The 25469-nt window shown below is 34.0% G+C and overlaps 1 protein-coding gene across 1 annotated transcript; it reads right to left on the reverse strand.

The window, feature by feature from the left end:
• On the reverse strand, nucleotides 1-25469 carry LOC125653376 (conserved oligomeric Golgi complex subunit 6-like). The gene is made up of 19 exons (XM_048882811.2): nucleotides 25042-25469; nucleotides 20395-20538; nucleotides 18824-18895; nucleotides 17709-17767; nucleotides 17315-17426; nucleotides 16542-16624; nucleotides 15890-15960; nucleotides 15193-15286; nucleotides 13201-13277; nucleotides 11426-11563; nucleotides 9800-9864; nucleotides 8403-8494; nucleotides 5025-5139; nucleotides 4603-4734; nucleotides 3870-4037; nucleotides 3148-3255; nucleotides 903-956; nucleotides 492-571; nucleotides 1-261 (listed from the first exon to the last, which is right to left on the reverse strand). Exons 1-19 carry the CDS (start codon nucleotides 25147-25149, stop codon nucleotides 114-116), a joined length of 1920 nt encoding a protein of 639 aa, XP_048738768.1. The 5' UTR covers nucleotides 25150-25469; the 3' UTR covers nucleotides 1-113.

Here is a 25469-nt window from a genome sequence, read left to right on the forward strand (position 1 = left end):
TAAATTCATACTTTTAATAAATATTTAATTTTGAACATAGAAAATAACAATGCATTATAAGGTATTGTATACACATATATCCAATAAATAGCTACACGTATGCAGTCTGTTTGTTACTGCAGCAGTTTCATGACCTGGTCAGGCGTCCTTGGAACTATTCCCTGTGGTTCCTTGTAATCATTTGCTGGGTTTTTAATGCTGTCATATAACAATCGATAGGATTCATTGATTAATTCCATAGATCTTTTCTTAATTGATTCCCTGGAAAAAAAGTTTCAATATTTTAATTTCAATATTTAATTATCATATTTAAAAGTACATTTTAAAAACTATTTCCTTCAAATTGATATTAAATTTCTAAAAGTATATTTTAATGCAGAATATAATTTACCTATAAATCATGTAATGGATAAAACACATACATCTTTCATTAATTCATACTAAGAACTTTGCAAGAACACATCTATTTTCTTCTGATTAAATACAGTTACCTTATGCGAGCACTTAATATAAGACTACATTGTGGCAAAACTAAGGAATCTGGATGAGCCAAAAAACTGTCAAACTGCATCTGTACCCAAACCACAAAAAAAGAGAAAAAAACAACCATAAAATGGTATCAGATATAATGCAGTCCTGGCAAATTTACAATATCTACAGCACCAGTCAATGCAATTATACATGTGCTTTTGCATTCAATGGCAAAATTTTTATGGACATGTAACATGCTCGTGAAATTTGCCTCAATTTTGTGATGGGAAACTTGAAAAACCTTGATTAATATCATCTCTTTGTCATTGTCTTATTTTTTCCTGAGATAAAATACTGTACACATGATAAAATGCACCAAATAACATTACATGTATATGCCTAATGACAATTTTCACGAAATATGATCTTACCATTGCTGCTTTTAATGTCCCTGCATCCATGTCTTGAAGAGATGAGAGAGGACCCTATAATACAAACAAATCTCATTAACGAACATGAGATACATTGGCAAATCTCATTGACAAACAGTGAGGGCATGAGATACAGATAAATCTCATTAATGAACAGTGAAGTCATGAGATATAGATAAATCTCATTAATGAACAGTGAAGGCATGAGATAAATTGGCAAATCTCATTAACAAACAGTGAAGGCATGAGATACAGATAAATCTCATTGACAAACAGTGAAGTCATGATATACAGATAAATCTCATTGACAAACAGTGAAGGCATGAGATACAGATAAATCTCATTAATGAACAGTGAAGTCATGAGATATAGAAAAATCAATATATGCACCCAGGGGTGCATGAGCTGAGTTGCATGGGATACATTGTAAAGTCAAGAATTATGTGGCATATCTATAATTGTGAAGAACTAATTGTTGGATATAATTTCCATCATTATATACATATACATAACACTTCTTTCTAAATTGGGTAGATTCTTTCACAGAAGTAATAGACTGGAGTTAATCAATTATGTCATCCAAATTCCGAAGGAACATACTAGTACACGATTTCTTTTTCTTTTATTCTCGGTTGACATTTCAGCTGATTTCCCGAAAATCAATAGTATTCCCTACCTAGTATCAACAATCTAGTTTGACCTTTTATCTATTTTCTCAAAAATCTATAGTGGTCTTCCTTACCTGATACCTTACCCACCCAACAATACCTCCAAATTTCAATTGATTTGGATTTAAACTTTCAGAGTTATCATACAGATCCAGATATTTCTAAAATTTTCAATCTTTTTTTCAGGACTGTGACCTTGACCTTTTTTCTTCAAAATCAATAGGGGGTCTTCCTAACCTGCTATCCAACAATATAACCAAGTTTCATTTGATTCAGTTTTAAACTTTTCGAGTAACATGTACTGTCCAGAAACCATATTTGTCTGAAGTTTTCAATCTATTTTCGGTCACTGTGACCTTGACCTTTGACCTTTTCTCTCCAAAATCAATAGGGGCCTTGCTTTGCTGGTATCCAACAATATATCTAAGTTTCATTTGATTCAAATTGAAAATTTTCGAGTTATCCTCCTGAAACCAAATTTTTTTTTAATTTTACATCTATTTTCGGTCATTGTCACCTTGACCTTTGACCTATTTTCTCCAAAATCAATAGGGGTCTTTCTTACCTGGTACATAACAATATATTTAAGTATCATTTGATTCGGAATTAAACTTTCTGAGTTATCATCCGGAAACCAAATTTTTCTGAAATTTTTATTCTATTTTCGGTCACTGTGACCTTGACCTTTGACCATTTTTCTCCAAAATTAATAGGGGTCTTCCTTACCCGGTACCCAACAATATCTCAAAGTTTCATTTGATTAGATTGTAAACTTTTTGAGTTATCATCCGGAAACCAATTGTTGATGCCCAACCGCCCGCCCACCCGCCCGCATCACCAAACCAATAGCTGAGTTCAACTTCATTGCAACTCGGCTAAAAATCTCATTGACAAACAGTGAAGTCAAGAGATATAGAAAAATCTCATTGACAAACAGTGAAGTCAGGAGATACAGATAAATCTCATTAACAAACAGTGAAGGTATGAGATACATTGGCAAATCTTCTTGACAAACAGTGATAAAACCCTTCCATTGTTTCATGTAGAAATTGCATAATTCTTTAATGTCTTATATCATTTTAAACTGCTAATAATGAAAAATTATATTTCAATGAGATGCCTCTATACACTGAAAAAGATATTACTTCATTTTCTATGTGTATTTTCCCAAACAGATAATTTCACATGCAAAGCATACCATGTACATCTTGTTTCATAATTCAATTTACATGAATTGTACAGTTGAACTTTGGTATCTCGAATACCGATATCTTGGATATCTTGGATATGTTGAATACCTTGGATATCTTGGATATCTTGAATACCTTGGATATCTTGAATACCTTGGATATGTTGAAATGATTCGAAAGTCCCAACCATTACTCTAAGTATTTCACCCTCAATATCTTGAATTATCGGATATTTCGAAGTTTTTTCTCAGTCCCATCGAGTTCAAGATAATGAGATTTTACTGTATATCATTAGTTCTGTTTTGAAAGTGTTTGCACATTAAGTAACAATGAAAAGATGTGCATACCGCCATGTTTATCAGTATATGTATGTATACATGTAAATACCTGTTTAGGTTGATAAGATTGTACAGTCCTGTAAGCTGCTGCCAGTCCCACACGATTCAAGACAATGGCTGCCTGCTCATTAACGAGGGTGTCTAACTGAGCATCCACCTAAACAAACACTTACAAATGTACCATTTCACATCAATAAATCATCTACTACATACAATAATCTTATACCCCATTTTTCAAAAGGAAAGATAACTAGTCTTTGATATAAAACAGCCCTCTTCCTTTCACTAGAAAGTACTGTAGAATCAGTTAAATTTGTGTGTGTGGGGGGGGGGGGGGGGGGGGCAATTTTTGTGGATTGCTGAATTTTTACGGGTTCGTGGGGATGTAATTTCGTGGATCTATATATTTGTAAGATTTTTGTATACTAGTTGTCTTTATTCGTTGAGGATGTAAATTCATGGGTGAGGGGTACCCACGAATTCCACGAAAATTGAACCACCACGAATAAAATTTCCCTTCTAAACTTTTCAAAATTTATCAATCATGGCAAGTCAACAATTTTGTTTCAAATCTTTTTTTCATAATCCATGAATTCTTCCATCCTTTGGACTTTATTTTTAAAAGCCAACAGATTTACAATTACATATTCATTGTGGAAAGAATAAAGACACAAATTTCTAGGTATATGACCTAAAATTGCAGAAGACTGCTTCTAAATTATCATAAATGGATTGAGAATCATGAAGTACTATAATTATGTAGATAAATACTTGGGCTTGCAGCATTTCTAGTCTGGTGTCCGTGAATTCATACAGTGACAGTGTCGTCTGCATGATGTAGATACAATTCACCATGTAGCAAGCCATGTCCACCGTATTCAGTCTGCTGGCCGACACGGAACACATCTGCACAAGGGGGTCCACAATGCAGGATAAAATCTACCAATAACATGAGTATATTCACAGAAATATTCAGACACGCTACTTGTAAATATGAAATGGAAATTAAAGCATGAATATGTAATCTCAGTCAGTAATTTCTTATGTCTTCACACAATGAGTTAATAATCATTCCTCTTCTGAGTCTTTGCAGGCAATATAAATCCACTATACTGCATGTATTACAGTTTACATTACAAGTACTTCTTTACCTCTACAACATCTAAACATAATCAATATCAGAGAATTGTTTGTTTACAGGGGTATATATTAATTAATAAAATACTTTATACTGGGTAATCTTTAATTTGTTTCATTTCTACCATCTTTTGTTTGCTTTCTAACGGTGAATTCAAAATCTGGCTGATATCAAATTATTACACAGGTATGCAGTGTAGCTCTACATTTATTTTCTAGTAGCAAAGCTAAACAACACATATTTGATACTGAATAAAATAATATTTTGTTTGTCCATGGCCCAAACAACACTGGGTATGCATACATGTGTTTTTAAATCTTGTTAGGTGAAAAACTCTGTTACGTATACATGTAACACTGTCCACACCTGTTTAAAATCCTGTTTCTTGTCATCTACTGCTACAACAGAGGCATCATGACAGGCCAGAACATCCTTTAACAGCTGCATGGTTTGACCAAGAGCTGCTGGGGTTGAAAGGTCAGCTGGGGGTAATTCCACCTGTAAATGTCTCATTGTGGTAAACTCTTACAAAATATTGTAATAATGGTCAATTCAAAAATAAAATGGAATTTAAACAATCTGATCAATTAAAATCATGTGTTTTCCTTTTTTCTCTCTTTTATTTTAATGAAAATTGCACCTTATAAGTAACTGACAGTAAATCAAGCGCTGCATATTTTTTATTACATTGATCGTAAAACACTATCTACTTTATTAGTTTTTTTTCATGTTTTTCATTATTACAATGCATGAGCAAGATCCGAAATAAAAGAGGTTAATTCTGTCACCTTATCTAGGAGTTTGTTGGCATGGCAATTGAGGCTGTTGAAGAACATCCTGTGACTAAGGTCTTGGATTTCAGTTATGGTTGTCAGCAAGGAGGCCTCCTTACACAGAATTTGTCTGTGTATAAAAATATCAATGCAATGAAATAAACACAGGAAGAGTTACACAAGTACACAATATATGAATGAATGTATCAAATTTCTGAAGATATATTTCACTCTTATTTGTTGCAATGCTTGACGAGTTCCTGATTGCTTAAAATCACATGTACTTAGAACCATGGGGAAAACTGTTACCTTGTAATCTTTGACTTAAATGTATGAATTGTATTGAAAAATTTGTTTACATATTTCATAACATCATTCAATAGACTGATTTTACAAAGTTTCTACATTTTAAAGCTGTTTAAATTCATATTTTTTCAAAAAGAAAAATTCATGGTACAACATCTCTTCTTGTGATATTTTGGTATTAAACTTACTTACGTGTTAAAGACTATGTAAGCTGTGAGAGGATTTTTCTTATATTTTTATGTCAGAAAAGCATTTTCAGCAAGAAGCCACTGAGCCTTAACGCTAACCTGAGTATCCCACAAAAACTAAAGTAAAAAGCATCAATGTTGCAAGGAGTACGTCTTTCAAACTCTGACTACAGCATGTTGTATTGTTCTCAAAAGTGACATTCACTTTTTTTCTCCAAAACAAAATTATGATAAGGGCAAATGTTTGTAAAAGTAAACCAGTGACCTTGAACTTGACAAAATGAACTACAATATTTCTGTTTTTTCGTTCACCTTGTCAAGGCAATTGTGTCAAGTATGAGTTTCTAAGGTCTGCCCATACAAAGTTATGACCCATTTTTCTTTTTTATTTCTAAGTGATATTGGCCTTAATTAAATGTCATGACATACTTTCTGGTCATAAGCAACATTTTTGTAAAGTAAACTTATGATATTTTCCTTCAGAATCCAGAAAAGTATTTTGATTTATTTTTACTTGCCCTTAGCTTTGGTTATATTCATATCACATGGTCTGGTCAAAGAAACTTTTCTGTTAAGTATGGGCTTCTGATATATCTCCATTGCAAAGTTATGACCCAGCTAAGAAACCTTTTTAAAAAAATTACTTGCTAGTGATTCTTGGTCATTGCCAAATATCCTTTTTTCAGTGGCATGACCAATTTCCTAGTAATGACCTTTGTCACGAATATGACATTCTAATATATGTCAAAATTTAGTAAAACAAAACAGCAAACAACAACAACAAATTTCCAATAGCATTTAAGACATTGAAAATGTTCAAATGTTGATAATTGATGGTCAACAGACACTTTCAGAGACAATGGATTACAATAGGTCACCTGAACTATAGAAACGCTATTATTAAATATAACTATTTATTAGTTGCAGCATTTATGGCAGTAATATGTAAATACATGTATATGATACACTGTAAGTACTTTAATTGCAGTGAAAAACAATGTATCTAAAATTACATCTTCATTCTATAAACATGACATACTGGGACAGTATTTAATTTTTGCATACTACAAAAAAAAAAAAATGAGAATGGAAAAAAGACAGTATATTATATAAAATTATCCCCCACTGATCATGAAAAAGTTGAAGATAGAAGAGATTTTATACACAACAACTGATTGAAAATTTTGAAAACTGAATAAATTCCCAGAGGATGCTATAATGTATAACAAAACAAAAAGCCATCTTTGGTACCTAAGTGTATATGATCTGCTGCAATCCTCAATATACGAGCAGAGCAGGCCATAGACACTCAGCAAAAATGACTAAAAGCAAATTATCATTGGATAAGAAAACTTGTGTGCCCATATCATACTTACCTATGACCACTAAATGTTGAATGTAATTAATGATTATTCATAATCAAGCTAGTAATTGAATTAACGATACAACAAATAAACACCCAGTAATAGATAAAAGACAAAATAATCACGAGGGTACGACTACATCAATACATTGTGTGTTAGCATGTCTGTTTGTCTGTATACATATTGTGTAACGTCCCATTCCAGAACTTTTTACTCCTGTGGAGACATATCAACCACTTTTAATATGTGAAGTGACATAAAATTTGATCTATGCATGGTGCTCAAGGTCGTGGCAGTGAAGGTTGATTTTTGTGCCTATGGCTACTGTGACACAGGAACTATGTTTATAAGGACATACACGAAAGAACCGTCACTTTCATTTTTAATACTGGGTGCTTGATGAAGGAACAGTCCCAACTATTTTAAATGTTTGAAGTTTGATGTCCTGGTTATGAAGCATATGCCCTAACCCCTATGCTATCTTGACAGGTGTTATTACATGTATGCGTACAGTCATTAACTATAAAACTATAAATATTAAATCTTAAAGACTGTACCAAACCATTTTTTTGTTGAATAAAGAGGCCCATGGCTACATCACTCACCTGATCAGTTGTATTTTCTAAACTATGCCCCACCCTTGTTCCATTGCCCATGGCAGGATCGACCTTGAATCTACTTTTTAAGATGAGAGAAATTTTCCCTATGTACATATATAATTATATATTCCTATTCTAAAACTCTAAACCCTTATTTTGGTCCTGCCCTGTTCTTGAGGAGATTTTCCTGTATACAATGTATATTCCTATAATGTTACATTTTGAGCCCATACTGTGATCCCATCCTAAACCCTGGAGTCGTGTTTTGAATAATTTGAATCTGAACTAATAACAAATTATAGCCTTGCAGTTCTTGAGAAGTAGATCTATATAATTATGTAAAGAGATTTGTAATCCCAAATTTGAACTGATTAAAACTGATCTTCATTATACATGTATAATAAAAAGTTTTCATTTATGTTTTGACACAGTAGATCTTAATAACCTCCCCCTTGCAAGGCAGTGTGGTCCTCCATATGAACAAACTCCCCTTTACCCAAATATGCCAAGTTTGGTTGAAATTGACACAGTAGTTCTAAAGTGTGAAAAATTTATGTCAGACAGACAAATAGACTTACAGACAAATAGACTTACAGACAGATAGACATACAGACAGATAGACTTACAGACAAATAGAGAACAAAAGCTGAACAGAAAAGTTCACTTGAGTATTCGGCTCAGAACAGTTTTGGAAAAGAGGGGGGGGGGGGAGAAGGGGTATTCTACTTTCAATGACAAATAAAATCATGGGTTCAGGGATAGGACTTTATTTTCAATAGGCAAACTGTTTTTGAATTTGTAAAGAAATAAAAAAAAAATCAATTCATGTGAAAAATGTAAAACTTTTAGTCACTTATGAATATATGCAGATGTGCAATTCTCTAGATGATATCTTTCAAATTTTCATTCATGAATTTCAGCAAAGTATCAACTTACCCAATTGTGTTGTGGTAAAACTTGAGGAGGTTGTTCAGCTTGTACAAAGTGACTGCATCCTGTTCTGAAACCAAAACTTGTTCAACCCTCACCTGTAAAACGTGTACCAAGAATATACACTATAAAAGTGTCTCACTTCATCGAATATACACTAAAGTTTCTCACTTCATTAATATACACTACAGCACCTTGTTTCATCAAATATAAACTAAAGTGTCTCACTTCATCAAATATACACTAAAATTTCTCCCTTCATATATTACAATACTAAATTTTATGCAATAAATGAAGTCACAGCTTATTATTATAAAACCAAACTCCTGCAGTATTTTCTCTCTAAATACATTTTATAATTACTGAAGATAGGGTAATTTTCACCCAGGATTATTGGAAGAAATTTCACCCGGTCTAAATTGGTCCATAGTCATCTTTTCACTGCTTTCAAGTTATGAATGCTTTTACATACACCAAGTTTTAAATTTAACCATTTCTGATAAAAGTGAAATGGGCAAGAAAAGGGTGATGAGGAGAAATTTACCATGCATACAGCATAACTTGATCAACAAGAATGCTACACGTAGCCATATCCCCCACAGCCGCAAAAAAAGTTGAAGGACAAATGTCCCATAACTCCTGTACTAAAATTTGTCGAATCAAAATGACGGCGCAATATGATCAACTACATATGGTGACTAACAATCCTACATAATTTGAACAAAATCTGTTGAGCGGTTTCGAAGAAGTTGCGTCCACAAAGTGTTTCTATAGTGTAGCATGTACAAATTCAACAAAGTTCCATAACTCCTGTAAAATTTATCAAATCAAAATGGCAGCGCAATATGATCAACTACACATGGTGACTAACAATCCTACAAAATATGAACAAAATCCGTTGAGCGGTTTCTGAGGAGTTGCATCCACAAAGTGAAATGGAACGGATGGACGGACGGACACCGGTATTTCTATGTCCCCTTCCGCATTACTGAATATGATTCTAAGTTACATGTAATTTTTATGGATAGGTTATACAAGTATATGTAGAACATAATATAAGTGTGCTTTCATTTTAAGAATCTCTTTATCACACTGGGAAAAGTTCTGTTTATTAAGGACTACGGATGGTAATAATGAATATCCATCACAATGATACACATTTGATTCTCTCATCAACAAAATTTTTTAAATCTATACACAATAAAAATGTGTATCTGTGAAATTTTCATCAATGACACAAAGGCCTGTGCAATCCAACTTAATTAACAAATGACGATTTTCAAAAGTTTTACCTCTTTTTGCCAATGATAATCGTTGAATTTTTTGGAGTGCTCTAAAACCTTCAGAACACATTCATTGTATGTACAATGTACTAAACATGAAGTATTGAGGCTATGGATTACCTTGAATGGCCTGCACACGCCTTCTGAGATGTGACCAAGAATATCTTGAATCTGTTCTGTGGAAACTGTAAGATAATATCATGGAAATATTCTGGTGCCCGTGGGAAATATTCTGGTACCCATGGGAAATATTCTGGTGCCCGTGGGAAACAAGTTTCTTTCCCTTTATGTTTGATTCTAAATCACCTGCATATTAATTTCACCATAGCTATGATGAAAATTACACATTTTTTTCAATACCTTAGTCTTTAGAAGTCATTACAAACATTATATCATTATAAACATCAAGTACATACTATTTACTGTTTTTTCAGTTTTTTGTCTACAGCTGCGGATTTTTCTCAGTTTTAAATTCACTTTTATTTTACGAGATCTTATTTGCAGGTGTATTACAATGATGTATTTATTTATGGGGCATACAGCTACAGTGGATCACAATATCACAAACAGAATGGTGTCTAAATGTCGGTTCGTGAAATTTCAACACTTTTATTTATCTATTACTCCTCTCAGAATGCATGTATACACAAATAGATGATATGGATGGGTAAGATGATGTGATATTCTCTGTGAAACACAGAAATACGTCATTTTGTATGTAAACAAGAATGGGGAGGTCTAAAGATTTATCACAGAGAGTCGTAAATAGCATTCAGAGCAGAATAACACAGATTGAAATTGATATTGCAAGGAGTTTGGGACTAAACAGGTTAACAGTGTGTGCTGTAATTAAACGGTTTACAGAGAAAAGGAAGAAAAAAATTAGCGTGCAAGACAAACGATCAGTTTTGAGGTTGGTTAAAACACATGGTGTCCAGCCTTTAAGAGATATTACCCAAAACTTTGACCTATTTAGGTAAAATCCAGTTTTAGGGGTGGCTGTGAAAAGATGTCTGTTTTGGTATGAATATCACAGAGTGTTGCTAGAAAAAAGCATTTAAATTCAAGAGGCATACTTTAAAAAAACGTATAGCATGGGCTACAGGAAAAGGCATTGGAAAGTTGATAGTGACTGGAAACGTGTCATATTTTCTGATAAATATAAAGTGGTTATGGGAGAAAATAACTGTGTATATGTGTGGTGGAGGCATGGAGAAGAGTGGATGCCCTTGTGCATTATTCCAGTCGCAGCAAAAACATGAAGATTTGGGGTTTATTTGTTGGACTGGAACTGGTATCTTGGCAAAGATATCAAAGGTACATTGAGATCATAGATAATGAACTATGGCCAGTTCTATCTGACATCTCCCCCAAAATGACTTAAAATGGCGTGATGACATATTGTTTGTAATATTATGATCCACCACTTTAGATTTCGTGAATCAAGTTTTCTATGTGTAAGAGTATATTCACAAAACAAAATTTACATGAATGGCAACTCTTGTGAATTTTACCCATAATGTTTTCACAAACAGAATGTGATTAACAGTTACATGTTTATACAAGTGTTGTGTGTAAGATACATTCATAACTACAGTTTTAATTTTGTGGGGTTTTTCATGCAGTAAAGAAGAGCCTAAATTAATGTACACTGAAAGTATGGTTGTTAACACTATTAAAGATACCTGCTATTCAATATCTGAAAAATGTATATTGACTGAATTTGATTGAAATGTAGGTCATTACCTGTGCATTTCTTAATCAATGACTGGACATACTCCTTCTCTGAAGCAGCTGCTTGATGTAACCATGCTAACATGTCTCCAACATACCGCAAAGGATCATGGGAATGTAACTCAATTGGTCGTGGTGTACCACCTGGTCCTAGGAAATTATGATAAATAAAACTATGATTCATTTTTCATGTACAAAATGAAACTACTATAATTCATTTTTCATCTACAGGAAATGTTTATACATGTAAGTTGACATTTTTAAAGCAAGAGGACCTTGGGCCACATCACTCACCTGAATAGCTGCATTTACCAACGTACAACAAAATCATAATTACAGTCCCACACAGAGCATAGAACTAGAATCCAAGCTGAAGGAGGACTCTTTCGTGTCAATTTCACATACTATACCCTTGCCATTACTGAACAGGTGAAAAATTTCCTAATATATTGCCATGAAAAACTTCCTACATAAACTCTACATATTCATATGTAATATTTTGAATCCCAACTGTGGCACCGCACTGGGACTGAACTCCATGGTCTGAACAATCTTGAATCTTCAATATAATTATAAGAAAACTTATATGGATGTTTTGGCTTTTTCAATCAAAAGGTTTTAAAGATTTTTTTTTTAAATTAAAAACCCATGCTACATGTATTTCAATATCTCTTAATCATTCCTTCTTGGAAAAGGAAATGCTCTTTCATTTGTAAAAATAATCTGAACAAATCAAAGAATGATTTACGAATTGTTCACTGAATGTCAGGTGAAAAGTATGACCCAAAGGATGATTTACAAATTGTTTACTGAATGTCAAGTGAAAAGGATGACCCAAAGGATGATAAAAAATCTGGTGATACCCAACTACATGTGCAAAGAAAGATGACATGTGTGTACATGTGGATCTAATTTCTATTAGATTGCACATATCAACATTCTATTACTTTTAAATGATTTTCAGGGGAGATAAATTTTCCATACCAATAATTCTCTACAATATGATTTGGACATATTTTTATCAAGGGTCCATTGTAAATTATCAAGTGTGATTCATTGGCATGTTATTTTTATGCCACTATCCTGCCTATGCTTAAATGTCAATGTTGTGTCCACATTATTCCCCCCCCCCCCCCCCCCCCCCCCCCCCCCCCCCCCCTTCTATTACTTTGTCCCAATAGTTCTCTGCCCTTTGTTCTTTAGTATTAGTATCTAACTGTCCTACACTTCTGATTTATGACAATACTCCTTCTTACATGTACCTTATAAAAACTATTCAAATTACCTCAGTCATAAAGCAATTTCTGAAATAATGAAAGCAGTTCCATCAATTCTTTAAGGTATCATACTTGGATTATCAAAAAATTCCAGGTAATTTTCTAGGTAGCTTTTCTATGTATACTTGATCACTTGACTTCATACTCTGGCACTATTATGAAAGGTTAATTAAACAAATTGCTTTATTAAGTGAAGTCTAGATAAGAATAGCAGAAATTCTGCCTATATCTCATTAAAACATTAGAATTATACAGAAATTGCTCAGTGAAATGTGTCATGATGTCATCAATTATTGAAATTTGCAAAGAAAAATGCACAGAATTTGAAGAAATAGTCTTTTTTAATTTCTTGTAACAACAAAATAGCTACACTATAACTCTAAAGGATTACTGCTGGTTTATAGTGAGTTGTAAATCATTATATTGAAATCAGTCTCTCTATGCAGTAACATTTAAATTTGTTTGAAATATCCTTCAATAAACATGGAATACGTTTAATATAGTACTTACCACCTCTTGTGAGAGCATCAATTAGTCCCCGTACTACAGCTGTGCGCCTTGCTGTTCCATATTCATCCAGCGAATAACTACAATTTGAATCGCAAAACATAATCATAAGTTGCTGTTCAATTCTAGGAGAACCAAGAACCACATCACTCACCTAATTTGAATCTATACTACATGGGGAGGCCTGTATTTAGTTACCAAATTTAACATACTGTATCCTTGCAATATTTTGAGAAAGAATTTTCCCATATACTGTGGAATCATTAGAATTCGTGGTGGCTCAATTTTCATGGAATTCGTGGGTACCCCTCACCCACGAATTTACATCCTCAACGAATAAAGAATCATAATTACATTCCAGAGTTATCTCTCTTACAAGTATATAAATCCACGAAATTATGTCCCCATGAACCCGTAAAAATCCAGTAATCCACGAAAATTGGCCCCCATGAATATAAACAATTCTACAGTATACACCACATGTATATATGCACACACCCACCCTGGCTCCAGGGAGAGTGTTGGCATGGTAACATGAATCTACATGTGAATATGAATTTTACATATATTGTACCCTTTTTATTCTTGAGAAAATTGGTTGCTTTTAAGTCTAAGTTTCAACTTATTAATTATTTTTCTTTTTCTAGAAATCCAGACAGACTTTGATTAGAATAGTTCACTTGAGTCTCTAGCTCTGGCCTGGAGGTTATAAAACTTTTTTGAGCACATTCTCATACTCAAACTCCGTGCTCAAAATCGTACTCATACTCAAAAGTCAAGGTTATAAAACTTATACAACATTATTCTCATACTCAAATGGAGTACATATCTCAAGATTTCTCGAGTCTTCTTTGGAGCTTGCTCAGAGTTGTACTCAAAACAAACATGGCGGCGCATAGACGGATTTATCGCCGCCTGCTTCTACAAAATCAACAACAAAGACGCCCCAGGCTATTCAGAGACCGTTTAAATCTACTGGAAGTGTTTGAGGAGGACGAAATATTTGATCGTTATAGGTTTCGCTCTCAGACGATCTACTATATACTCAGTGTACTTCCAAATCTGAGACACTCTAAAATGTTTGCAATGGATGTAAAGTTTTTTTGACAGAGCATATAACTTTCAGTTATATATGATTGTGTACAATGTTCAACAAGTAACCACAACATTTCACCATCAAGAAAATTACATCTCATTCTAAACTTGACAGATTTCTATGCTTGATTCCTTTCTACTTAAACATCTGACATCTTATCTATCAAATCAACATTACAACAGCTACAAAAACACACAATAAATCAGATATCAACATTACAACAGCTACAAAAACACACAATAAATCAGGAATCAACATTACAACAGCTACAAAAACACACAATAAATCAGAAATCAACATTACAACAGCTACAAAAACACACAATAAATCAGGAATCAACATTACAACAGCTGCAAAAACACACAATAAATCAGGAATCAACATTACAACAGCTACAAAAACACACAATAAATCAGGAATTTTTGCATAGAATTGGGTCAAAAATGTGAATAAAATTTGTTGGTAAAGGATAGGTGAAGATAACGAACAGTGATCAATCTCATAACTCCTATAAGCAAAACAAAATAGATAGTTGGGCAAACACGGACCCCTGGATACATGTGTATACCAGAGGTGGGATCATGTGCCTATGAGGAGTGAGCAAACACAGACCCCTGGATATACAAATGTACCAGAGGTGGGATCATGTGCCTATGAGGAGTAAGCATCCCCTGTCGACCTGTCACACCCGCCATAAGCCCTATATCTTGATCAGGTAAACGGAAGTATCCGTAGTCAAAATTAGTATTTTCACGAAAACCACATGTATAAATTTTGTAAATGCAGATGACCCACAAAAATGTCTATAAATGTGTTGACAGCTCAAATAACCATACTTACAGCACCAATACTGACCATCAACCCTAGCTGCCTACTACTAGACAGTTCTCTTTACTTACCGGAACAAGACTGGTCTGTCCTGCAAGGCCTCCATACTCTGGCACAACATGGCAGAAATATCAGGAGAATCTCCGGTTAAGGTTCTGCATTCATCTAAAATATCAAATGAGTGATAAATGTCCAATATCAACTAGAAACAGAGGTGTAACCTAATGATATTTCACAGTAAATTGTAAGAAAATCTGACAGACAGATAGGAATATGGTCAGACTGATAAACAGATGTGGTGATCAATGGTAATAAAAATGAAGAGAATTATTATTGAAAAATTTCTCTGTGTGTACCAAGGAGACTTACTTTCTGTCGATCTGTACAATCTCTGTATGTGATATGGAGATAACTTTTGTGCCCACCTGTACAATATCTGTATGTGACACAGACTTACTTTGTGTCCACCTGTATAATATATGTATGTGATGTAGAAATAACTTTTGTGTCCATCTGTACAATATCTGTATGTAATGTAGAAATAACTTTTGTGTCCACCTGTACAATATCTGTATCTGATGTAGAAATAACTTTTGTGTCCACCTGTACAATATCTGTATGTGACACAGAGACTTACTTTGTGTCCACCTGTACAATATCTGTATGTGACAGAGACTAACTTTTGTGTCCACCTGTACAATATCTGTATGTGACAGAGACTAACTTTTGTATCCATCTGTACAATATCTGTATGTGACAGAGACTTACTTTGTGTCCACCTGTACAATCTTTCATAAGCTGATTCCTGGTGAAGGGCCATAGCTTCCATTATCTCTAGCCTACAAAGTTAAACATACAAACTTCACACTTTCTACACCCTGACTCTAAACACAAACTTATCAATAATCAAAACAATCTACAAACATCTCTAAATCACTGGGACTTGTTAGATTGATAGAGAGACTTCCTAACCTACCATGTTCTGCCTCATATACATCATAACATGTATACCCCCACCACACTGCTTGATACCTTGATGTCATCTCAAATCAAATTACTCATTTACTGGTATGAATTCATAATATAAATTAACAGCATCACATACTTCTCTTTATGATAAACATGTGTAATACTATGAATGTTTTTAGAATGCTTCAGACCTTTAAAAAAGAATTGAATTGTTTCAGACTACACTAAAATCAAGGGGTTGGTAGTGAACAGAAAAACAACAGAGGCAACACTATAAATCGTTGTCATTAAGAAAGGCTTTCAGTTAACAATCCCCTCACAATCCTCTGCATTATATTGGCAAAGCTAGTACAAGTGCTGTCAAAGTTGACAGCCTGTCAAATAAATCATATTTTACACTTTATCTACATGTCTATATTGTAACAAAGTGAAAGTGCATGAAAAAACAAACCCTGCAGTCTGGTGGTTTGTCCTTAACAGAATTTTACAGTCATTGTGAATCTGCTTCACTTTGTTCAGACTGGTGAAAAACTCCTACAAAGAAAGAAATGTACTTGTTTGCTTTTTCTTTTTTAACATTTAACCATGAAAACAAAATAATGTCTAAAACTAAAAACAAGGGTAATGATCCCTTTTACATTTTTTATTTTTTGTTCTAGTCAATATAGGCTACATGTAAATTCGAAATAAATTTAACATGCAACAGCCATAGACAATATATTATTTTTATGAGATAAAGCACAAATCTTTAAAGGTGAAAATATCATCAGATTTAGAAAGGGGAAATTTCATAAACAGCAACCGTCAATTACTTTTTTAAAAAAGTACATAATAAAGTCACGGCTGAGATCGGCACCAAAGTGGCATCGATAGAATAATCAGAATGACGAACCATTCACAAGTTAACGTTGAATATAACAGCAGAAGTGAACTGTGCTTTAATCTACTTCAATGCCCTGAAATCACTTTTAAAACCAAAATGTCTGTCTGTCTGTCTGCCAGTCATTCTCTCCGTGTGTCTGTCTGCCTGATTGTCCATCTGCCTGACTGTCCGTCTGCCAGTCATTCTGTCTGTGTGTCTGTCTGGCAGTCATTCTGACTGTGTGTCTGTCTGCCTGACTGTCTGTCTGGCAGTCACTCTGACTGTGTGTCCGTCTGTCTGACTGCCTGTCTGGCAGTCATTCTGACTGTGTGTCCGTCTGCCTGACGGTCTGTCTGCCTCACCTTGCTTAGAGATCCATCTCTACTTCCTCTCAGGGCTTTCACTTCATCAGGTTTCAGTTGAAATTTCTCCAGGAAAATATCTGCCACTTGTAATTTCATCTGCACCTTTTGGCTATATTAAAGTTGATCATACACAAGACTATAGTATACTGCACTTTTTACCTTTATTTGTAGAATTTTATCTCGCATCATCAGTATTTTTATTCAATTGCATAAATTTTATAACATTGACAATTTTGAATTACCTTTGAAAACATTTTCAGATAAAAGACTTTGTAATGACCACTAGTGTCAACTAAAACATGATTTTGAACACTGTCCAGATGTAATAACAAATGGATTGTCAAAAGTTCTTAAAATTCAGAACCCCCTTCCCGTTAGAATATGAACAGACCTTTCAGCATGGAGTTTGGTAGTCTGTGTTATCAGATCATGTGTTTGTTCTTTTGCTGCCTGCAATCAAAATTGACATAAAGCGTGACAATTATTTTGCAATGTTTAAATGATGTTAGTAGAAATTTTGTTAGAGTTATCTAACTTTGCTGGAATCTTACTGTGTACTTGACAATCAGTTGAAACATTGGTTAGGGAATGTATATCGGTGGAGTAATTGATACGTTCAGAATGCTTACTTCTTTTTTTAAATGTGTTGTTTTTACTTGAAATATCAAAGTGTTCTTTGAATGAGGTGGTGAATTATAAAATTTATAAATGTATTGATAAATACTGAAAATCCCAATACATGTAACTTTGGATGTACCAACATGCTTGGATCTTATTTCACAGTTACAATCTTTGAATATCAATACATTTAACTGCATTGCATATGTTTGAGAAAAAGCCATTATGACCCATATATATGGTTTCTATTATTATTTTTTTTATTTTTTTTTTTTTGCTGTCTCTCAATAACGATAAAATTAAAATACATGTACAGTGTACAAGCACATCTCTAGGTCTTGTTGAACAACAAATTTGTTGAAAAATCTGTGTGATTTCCTCTAATGTACAGATTCAATGATTCTCTGTAAACAGGATCTAAATTGCCATTCTAATGAAACCATTACATACATTTGTAACATAGATAAATACTAAAATATTACATATTGACTGAAATCTTTTGTATATTACATATATAGTTTATACCCATATTTATCTTCTTTTCTTATGCTCTAATATGCAGTCCCACTTACATGAACAGTGCTTTTGCAAATTGGAAGAATTACTTGACGTACGTATTATAAATTATCTGAAACAATAATTCCTACACTCAGACAGATGGAGACAGATGGAGATCGATCGAGCTACAATAATACTCCTCCCGGACTTTTTTATAGGAGACTAACAATCAGTGGAAATAACTCAGGTTTTCACGAACAACTTAATCTGAGAGTGCACAATTTACCTTCGAACGTGATGTCGTATCTATCAACTTAAACCGAGAGTGTGCAATTTACCTTCAAACGTGATGTCATATCTGTCAACTTAATCTGAGAGTGCACAATTTACCTTCAAACGTGACGTCATATCTTGGCAACAGTCATTCATGGCTTTCACATCGGCATACACACTATCTAATTGCTGAAAATTAAAAAGTACATAACAGTTATTTGTAGATTACTGATAAGTCTAAATGTGTAACTGACAGGATACTGTGCATGTTAACAGAGCCATCAATTGTGTTATTGTGCTTTTTATTGTGAAACTAGCTCAAAAAACATGCACTCTGTACATATACCATAGTATGCAGTGTTTTACGTTATATCTTTCAAGATCAGAAATAACATATAGACACTGTAAACCAACTCTTATTAACGTGTGAGAAAATTACACGAGATTTGCGGGAAGAACCTCATCGTCGCGAATATTTCTCGTCACAAACCAGTCCTTCAATGTCCGTCATAGGTTAAAAAAAGACTAAATCATGAAATTACTTGCCACAAACCAGTTAAATTACCACATGTGAATCGAGAAATGAATTAGCCGCGAATAGAAGTTGGTCTACAGTTCTTTTATCAGTTAATGACTGTCTGTTTTGTTACATTTGAAAAAAAAATTAATAAGTGCAGTGTGCTTGTGAAGAGAGGATGTTTGTGTTCCACATCAATTCAATGAGAACATCTTGCTCCAATGAATTACAAGTACATAGAAAATTTCTACCACTGTACATAGTGATTACGGTATAATAAGAAATTCAAACAAAAAGTCTGTAAACTCGGCAAGCTACCCATGTTACGAGAACTCTCAAATGTGCTCATTTGATAAAATTACATAAACACTCTTATTACTTTCACAAGGAAAAATTTAATCCACCCGGAAACAAAACCTTGATAGCAATAGTACCTCCATAATTTATGCAACTGTATGCAAAAAATATCTTATTCTGAATCAATACATCGGCCAAAAAATGCAACTCCCTCAGAGATGGTACTATGTTAACAAGATTTACAGCAGTAATCTTTTTTTAATAGCAGTTTACATGTAAATTAGCAGGATATAATTAACAGTGAACCATCTACATCAATTGTTCTTCAATTAGAATACAATTTGCTTCTACACATACCTAATAATCAATTATAAAAAATTTCTGATAGCCCATTGGTAATTGTATATTGCTCGGGGATTACTAGTATTTAGTGATCAAAAGAAATAAAACAGTACTGTTTTAAACTTCTCGCATAACGATATGTGAATTAAAAGTAATGCATTTTAACCATCCATTATTTCTAATATACTTTTGTTCATCTTTGTTCGACTAGTATTTTGTTGACAACTATGAGGGTGCATACACAAAATAAGAAGAGAGAGAGGAACATATATTTACTGTCTAACTGTTGAGCAAGTAAAATCTTTTCTTCATGTTGTGTAAAAGAGGAATTGGCAGATCCAACTCAGATTTGAGGCCATTATGCTGTTATGGGCCAAGTTTTATGTTAACTGAGTATTGAGTTTGCCCCTTAATACATTTGCATGGCCATCATCAAAATTCGGAAAAATAACACAACATATTTCAGCAATCTAACGAGCACACACCCCAAAAAAAGGCACCATCAGCAAATTAACAATGAAAATAGAATCACCTCTTTGACTCCTTGGAAAGTCTGTAAAAATTCCTCATTGATGGAGAGACTCCTGCGCTCGATGTCACTTCTGAGGTTCCTCCTCGTCCGCAGACTGTTGTCATTGAAAAATGTGGACAAGGCCTTGAGAGATTCCAACATTTCCTGCAGTTTTAAAAGTTATGTAAATATGTGAATACTAAACAACCAGAAAATCATGTGGACGTATCCAGAAGACTTCTCTGTACCTTCTGATCAGTAAAATTGTATTACTATAATTATCCCTCTAGTTAAGAGGTCAATTAATTTACAGTGTGTAAAAAGTTACCATTCTGTACTATAGACAATTAATTGGTCTCTGACAATTTCAAATTCTATAGTCCTGACTGATTTACTAAAGACCAACAACAAAGTAACAAATCCCACAATTCTTATTGAACTCAGTATTTGTATTTCATTCCTTTCATAACTTAAGACAGATTTATCACTTAATTTTCAGTATGCATAGACAATTTACAACACATTTTCATCCTTAGTGATATTTCTAAACTGCCTAGTGGCCTAGAGGTTAGAGAGTTCACCCTACATGCGGAAGGCCAGGGTTCGAATCCCGGCCGCGACAGACCTAAGTCATTAAAACAGGTAGTGATAGTTCCATTGCCAAACACTCAGCATCAGGTGTGAATGTCACAGGTTCTCGGAGATGACCTTAAAAATGGATGTCTCGTGTTGCAGTAGGTGTGGTACGCTAAAGAACCCTCACTGCTCAAAGGCTGTAAGCACTGACCAAAGGCCTAAATTAGAAGCCCTTCACCGGTTTCGGTGACGTCTCCATATGTCAAGTGAAAAATTATCGAGAGAGACGTTAAGCAAGATACAATCAATCTAAAGCCTAATTTGTATAAATAGTGGAGGCAATTTAGATAATAATTGAACTAGAGAATGTCAAACTGTCTTGAAGACTGCATTAATTTATTTTATGGACGAATTGGTCTTATAATATTCATCTCATTATAAACTGGACAAATTTTCTGCAGATTTCGTGATTTGACCAGTCTATTTAAGAAATGAACATCACTTTTGAGTTGTTCACGCATTTTTAATTCGTTGAGTTGTGCTAGCAATTCACAGAGAATTTGCCTCAAATATTGACCATGAACAACACAAAAGTGCTGTTCAATTCTTATATTTATATTCATTTACTAAATCACTGTTTGTTTACATTGCTTCTATAAGTCAGGAAATATTTTGTTGCATAAAACGAACTCCTAAGATCCGCCTATGTCACAGTCATATTGTGACTTACGTCAAAACATAGACATGACGTCACACTTCGTCTTACCCTGCCTTTTATCAACATTGCACAGTGCACTGAGCTAGCTAGGAGACCACAAGATTGGGATGATAATCCATGTAAGTTCAAAATCTTTATCCGAATGTGACTTGCGAGATCTTTGTAACAAATGTTGTACTTTTTAAAAATCATTACACTCTCTTAGTCGCATGCTTTAAACTAGTTCATGATCCGTTCATAGTCAATATGAACGGATTGTGTTGGTTGGTTCATAAAGGACAATGCGATTTGTAATATGAATATATATATCTGCAAATTCAATGAAAATCCTATTGCACTTAATGTAGAGAAAGACAAAATGTTCTAAAAGAAAGAATTTTTTACTACTGCTTGAGCTTTTTGATTACATCTAGAACAACAGAACATTACATGTATTTATCAAGAATCTATCAAGTTACACTGTTTTATGATAAGAATACATGTACTTTAAAATTGATGTGTTCAAAATGAGCAATGAGATTGAATTAATAAATAGGTATTTCTAGATTATATATATATATATCCTAGATGGCTGAGCGGTCTAGCGCGCTGGTTACATGCTGCTAGGAGATTTGGTTCCGCAGGTCGTGAGTTCAACCCCGGGTAGGGGCGGAAGTGGGTATCCAAATAAAGTGAAATTTCCTGTGCTTTATATTAAATATTTCTTCACTTAGGGCAGTTATGTTCATTTAAGAGTTCATTGCTATTTCTGTGATATATACACTATATTTATATATCACGGAGTCCACAATAGATAATAGTATATGTGGAGGTCTACATTATTAGTTTTAATGATTATGTATCTTTATGACTTCATGTATGGGAGAAAATATGTACACACCATTACATGTAACTTTAAGAGTTGTCTCTCTTGATAAGATTCAGAGAATATATTGTTTGTTTGTGATATTACATCATTATGTTTAATGTATGTCAGGGTTGTACATGTGTATGTTTCATCCGAAACTTACCTAACAGAAATAAATGTTTCTTCGGTATATATATACAAATATAGGTACAAGAAAGCTTCTAAGCTCATTTCCAATGGGGTCCTTTGGTGCACGGATTTTGGTGATAGGGGGAAACTCCTGCGTCCAACCACCATACCCTCTCACATAGTTATACAACCAACGCCAATCACAGGGATCAAACTCGAGTCGCAGTGGAGAGAAGCAAGAGTGCTATCTCTGCACTACCCAGACACCCTGTGATTCACAACTTCCCTGTCAAGTCTCATATTACCAGATTCTCATGGCCTGCAGTTCTTCAGTAAAAATGCACGCTCTGATTCAAATCGCATATTCAATTTTATAATCAGAGATTTCAATTTTTTCTAAATAAAGAAAATTTGAAGGTTTTCAATTTCAAAATTTTGTTGTACATATATATCTTCCACTATTCATACATATCAAATGTCCCATCTTAAATGTGTCTCTGACAAATGTGACATATGCGCACTATGGTATTAAATGTCCTGTACCTATACATGATTTAGTTAATATGTTTTACGGTGTGACCGTTAAGATGAGCGAAATTATAATGCTGTCGATCGATGTAAACAGTGCATTGCAACATCATATTAGCTGCAATTTTTCTCCTTTTTCAACCCATACAATTATATCCACAACAAAATGTACGAAGGTATGCGAAAGCTTGTCTGATATTTAAAAAACGTTAGTGGTACTTTCATAACGATTTGTTTGTTATACCTACAGGTTTTCCATGAAGCATACCGCAGAGACGACAACATTTTCCAGAGGCATTATGGGTAATATTCATCACTTTTCAGCTGATGAATAGCAAATCACGTGACTAAAATGTCTAATCATCAAAGCTCGTCACATCGCTCAATCCTGTTTTAAGTGTTACACAATGCTTCATATGAAACAATTCCTTGGTCAGGTTGGGAACACTTCCCCTGTAACGAGATCTTAGTGAGAAGAAGCAGGAGTTTTGGTGTCTTTATTGAAAATAATGGCAAATTCCGTGTGATGCTGAATACATGTATGTGTGACACACACTCAACATGACACAAATTGTCTCTATAAAATTGACAATTGCATATCAAAGTTGCTGCATAAGAGGAAGCAATCTGAAATCCAATGTACAGTGTGCGAAACTAACTTTAAAGTCCTATAGACTTTCGGTCCATAGTCATTTTATTTCCTATAGACCACAACGAATTCCTATAGACCGAAATTTAACATGCAATATTCATTGTTATTAAAAAATAAATAATTGACACAAATTTGGTTTGGCAATTTGTTCATAGTTTAATTTTATTCTTTTCCAATTCCGTGCACGTCAAGCTTTTCAATTAGAATTTCGTTTTCTTTTTCATTTTGTTCCAGTTCAGTTTCACTGTCTGATTCTTCATCTATAAAGTCACTTCTACTACGTTTCGTTTTCTCATGATTTTCTGCGACTTTAGCCTTGCTGGAACTTGTTGTACTGACCGCTTTACGTTTGATTCCAGTGTGTGCACTTTCCACATATTTTTAAAACCATTCAAAAAGGATATTCTGAATTTGCACGAAAATAGCATACACTGAAGTAAATATCAAATTGACACCCCCCCCCCCCCCCCCTCCCTGTTAAAAATGGTATAATCTGATTCGAATGATTTGTAATTACATTGTGGAACATTTTATTACAGCTAAGGGAAGAACAGATACATCAGCGTACTACATATAAACTGGTCCTGCTTCTCATATATGTTAAATAAGCAGCGGAGAACCAGTTATTTACTCAGAATTCCTATAGACAAGTCGGTTTATAGCTATTTTGATCGTTATAGACCGACTCAATTTTCTATAGACATTGTCTATCGGTCAATGGTTAATTTCACACACTGAATGCACATCATGGGTGTTCTTGTTTTGAATAATATATTTGCAGAAGTATCAGACATCTTAGCTCTTTTTCTTCTTTTCATGTGAAACACGAAGAGATGTACTCCTCGTGTGGTTTTCTCGGTTGTACAGGATATATATACTCACGCTAGAGAGTTATAATCGCGTTTTCACGAGAATATCTCGCTGTAGGGGAAGTGTTCTCAACCTGTTAGTGACTAAGGTCCTAGACTAAGTTACTAGTCTAAGCAATCAGTAAACAGACATCTAAGGCTTAGATTGCTATCTAGTGATTCCTCTTCTTACTGAACAGGCGCATGCGCATGTGTCATAAAAGTTGTCAAAAGCATACCATTTGTTATTAGTTTATTTTCTGGCAAATAATTTATAAAAAGATTGAATTAATGCACATGCAGTTGTCAACTGAAGCAAGCGTCTGTGACAGTTCTCGGGATTACAAAGTAGCAAATACGATGTTGTTACCTTATCATTGTCGAGCCTAGTTTCTAGGATTTTGTTTAGCTTCCTTGATAGAGGATTTGTAGGGACGGATGAAGAGTCCGTAGTTGTACTACCTTCTCGGTCTGTCATGTTGGCAAACAATCAATGTCAATTGGAGGCTTTGGTTCACATTGTTAAACACTTACTCTAAAACGCTTTAAGGATGATTTACAAAAATAAAATAAAATCTGAATATACTGGATATTTCCGGATTTCACGATTTCTCAAAGGAAGTATAAAAGTTTTGCATAAAATCATAGACCTAAAATAGAGGGTTTTATGATATAATCAAAAAAATTACAAATTTGCATTTCAGAATTTCCACATGTTTAAGATTAAAAATAAAGAAAAAGAAAAGAAAAAAAAAATTATGTACTAGATTCTACAAGTATGTAACCTAACTTCTAGTT

The sequence above is a fragment of the Ostrea edulis genome, chromosome 7 (genome assembly GCF_947568905.1).
Source record: "Ostrea edulis chromosome 7, xbOstEdul1.1, whole genome shotgun sequence".
NCBI classification, from domain to species: Eukaryota; Metazoa; Mollusca; class Bivalvia; order Ostreida; family Ostreidae; genus Ostrea; species Ostrea edulis.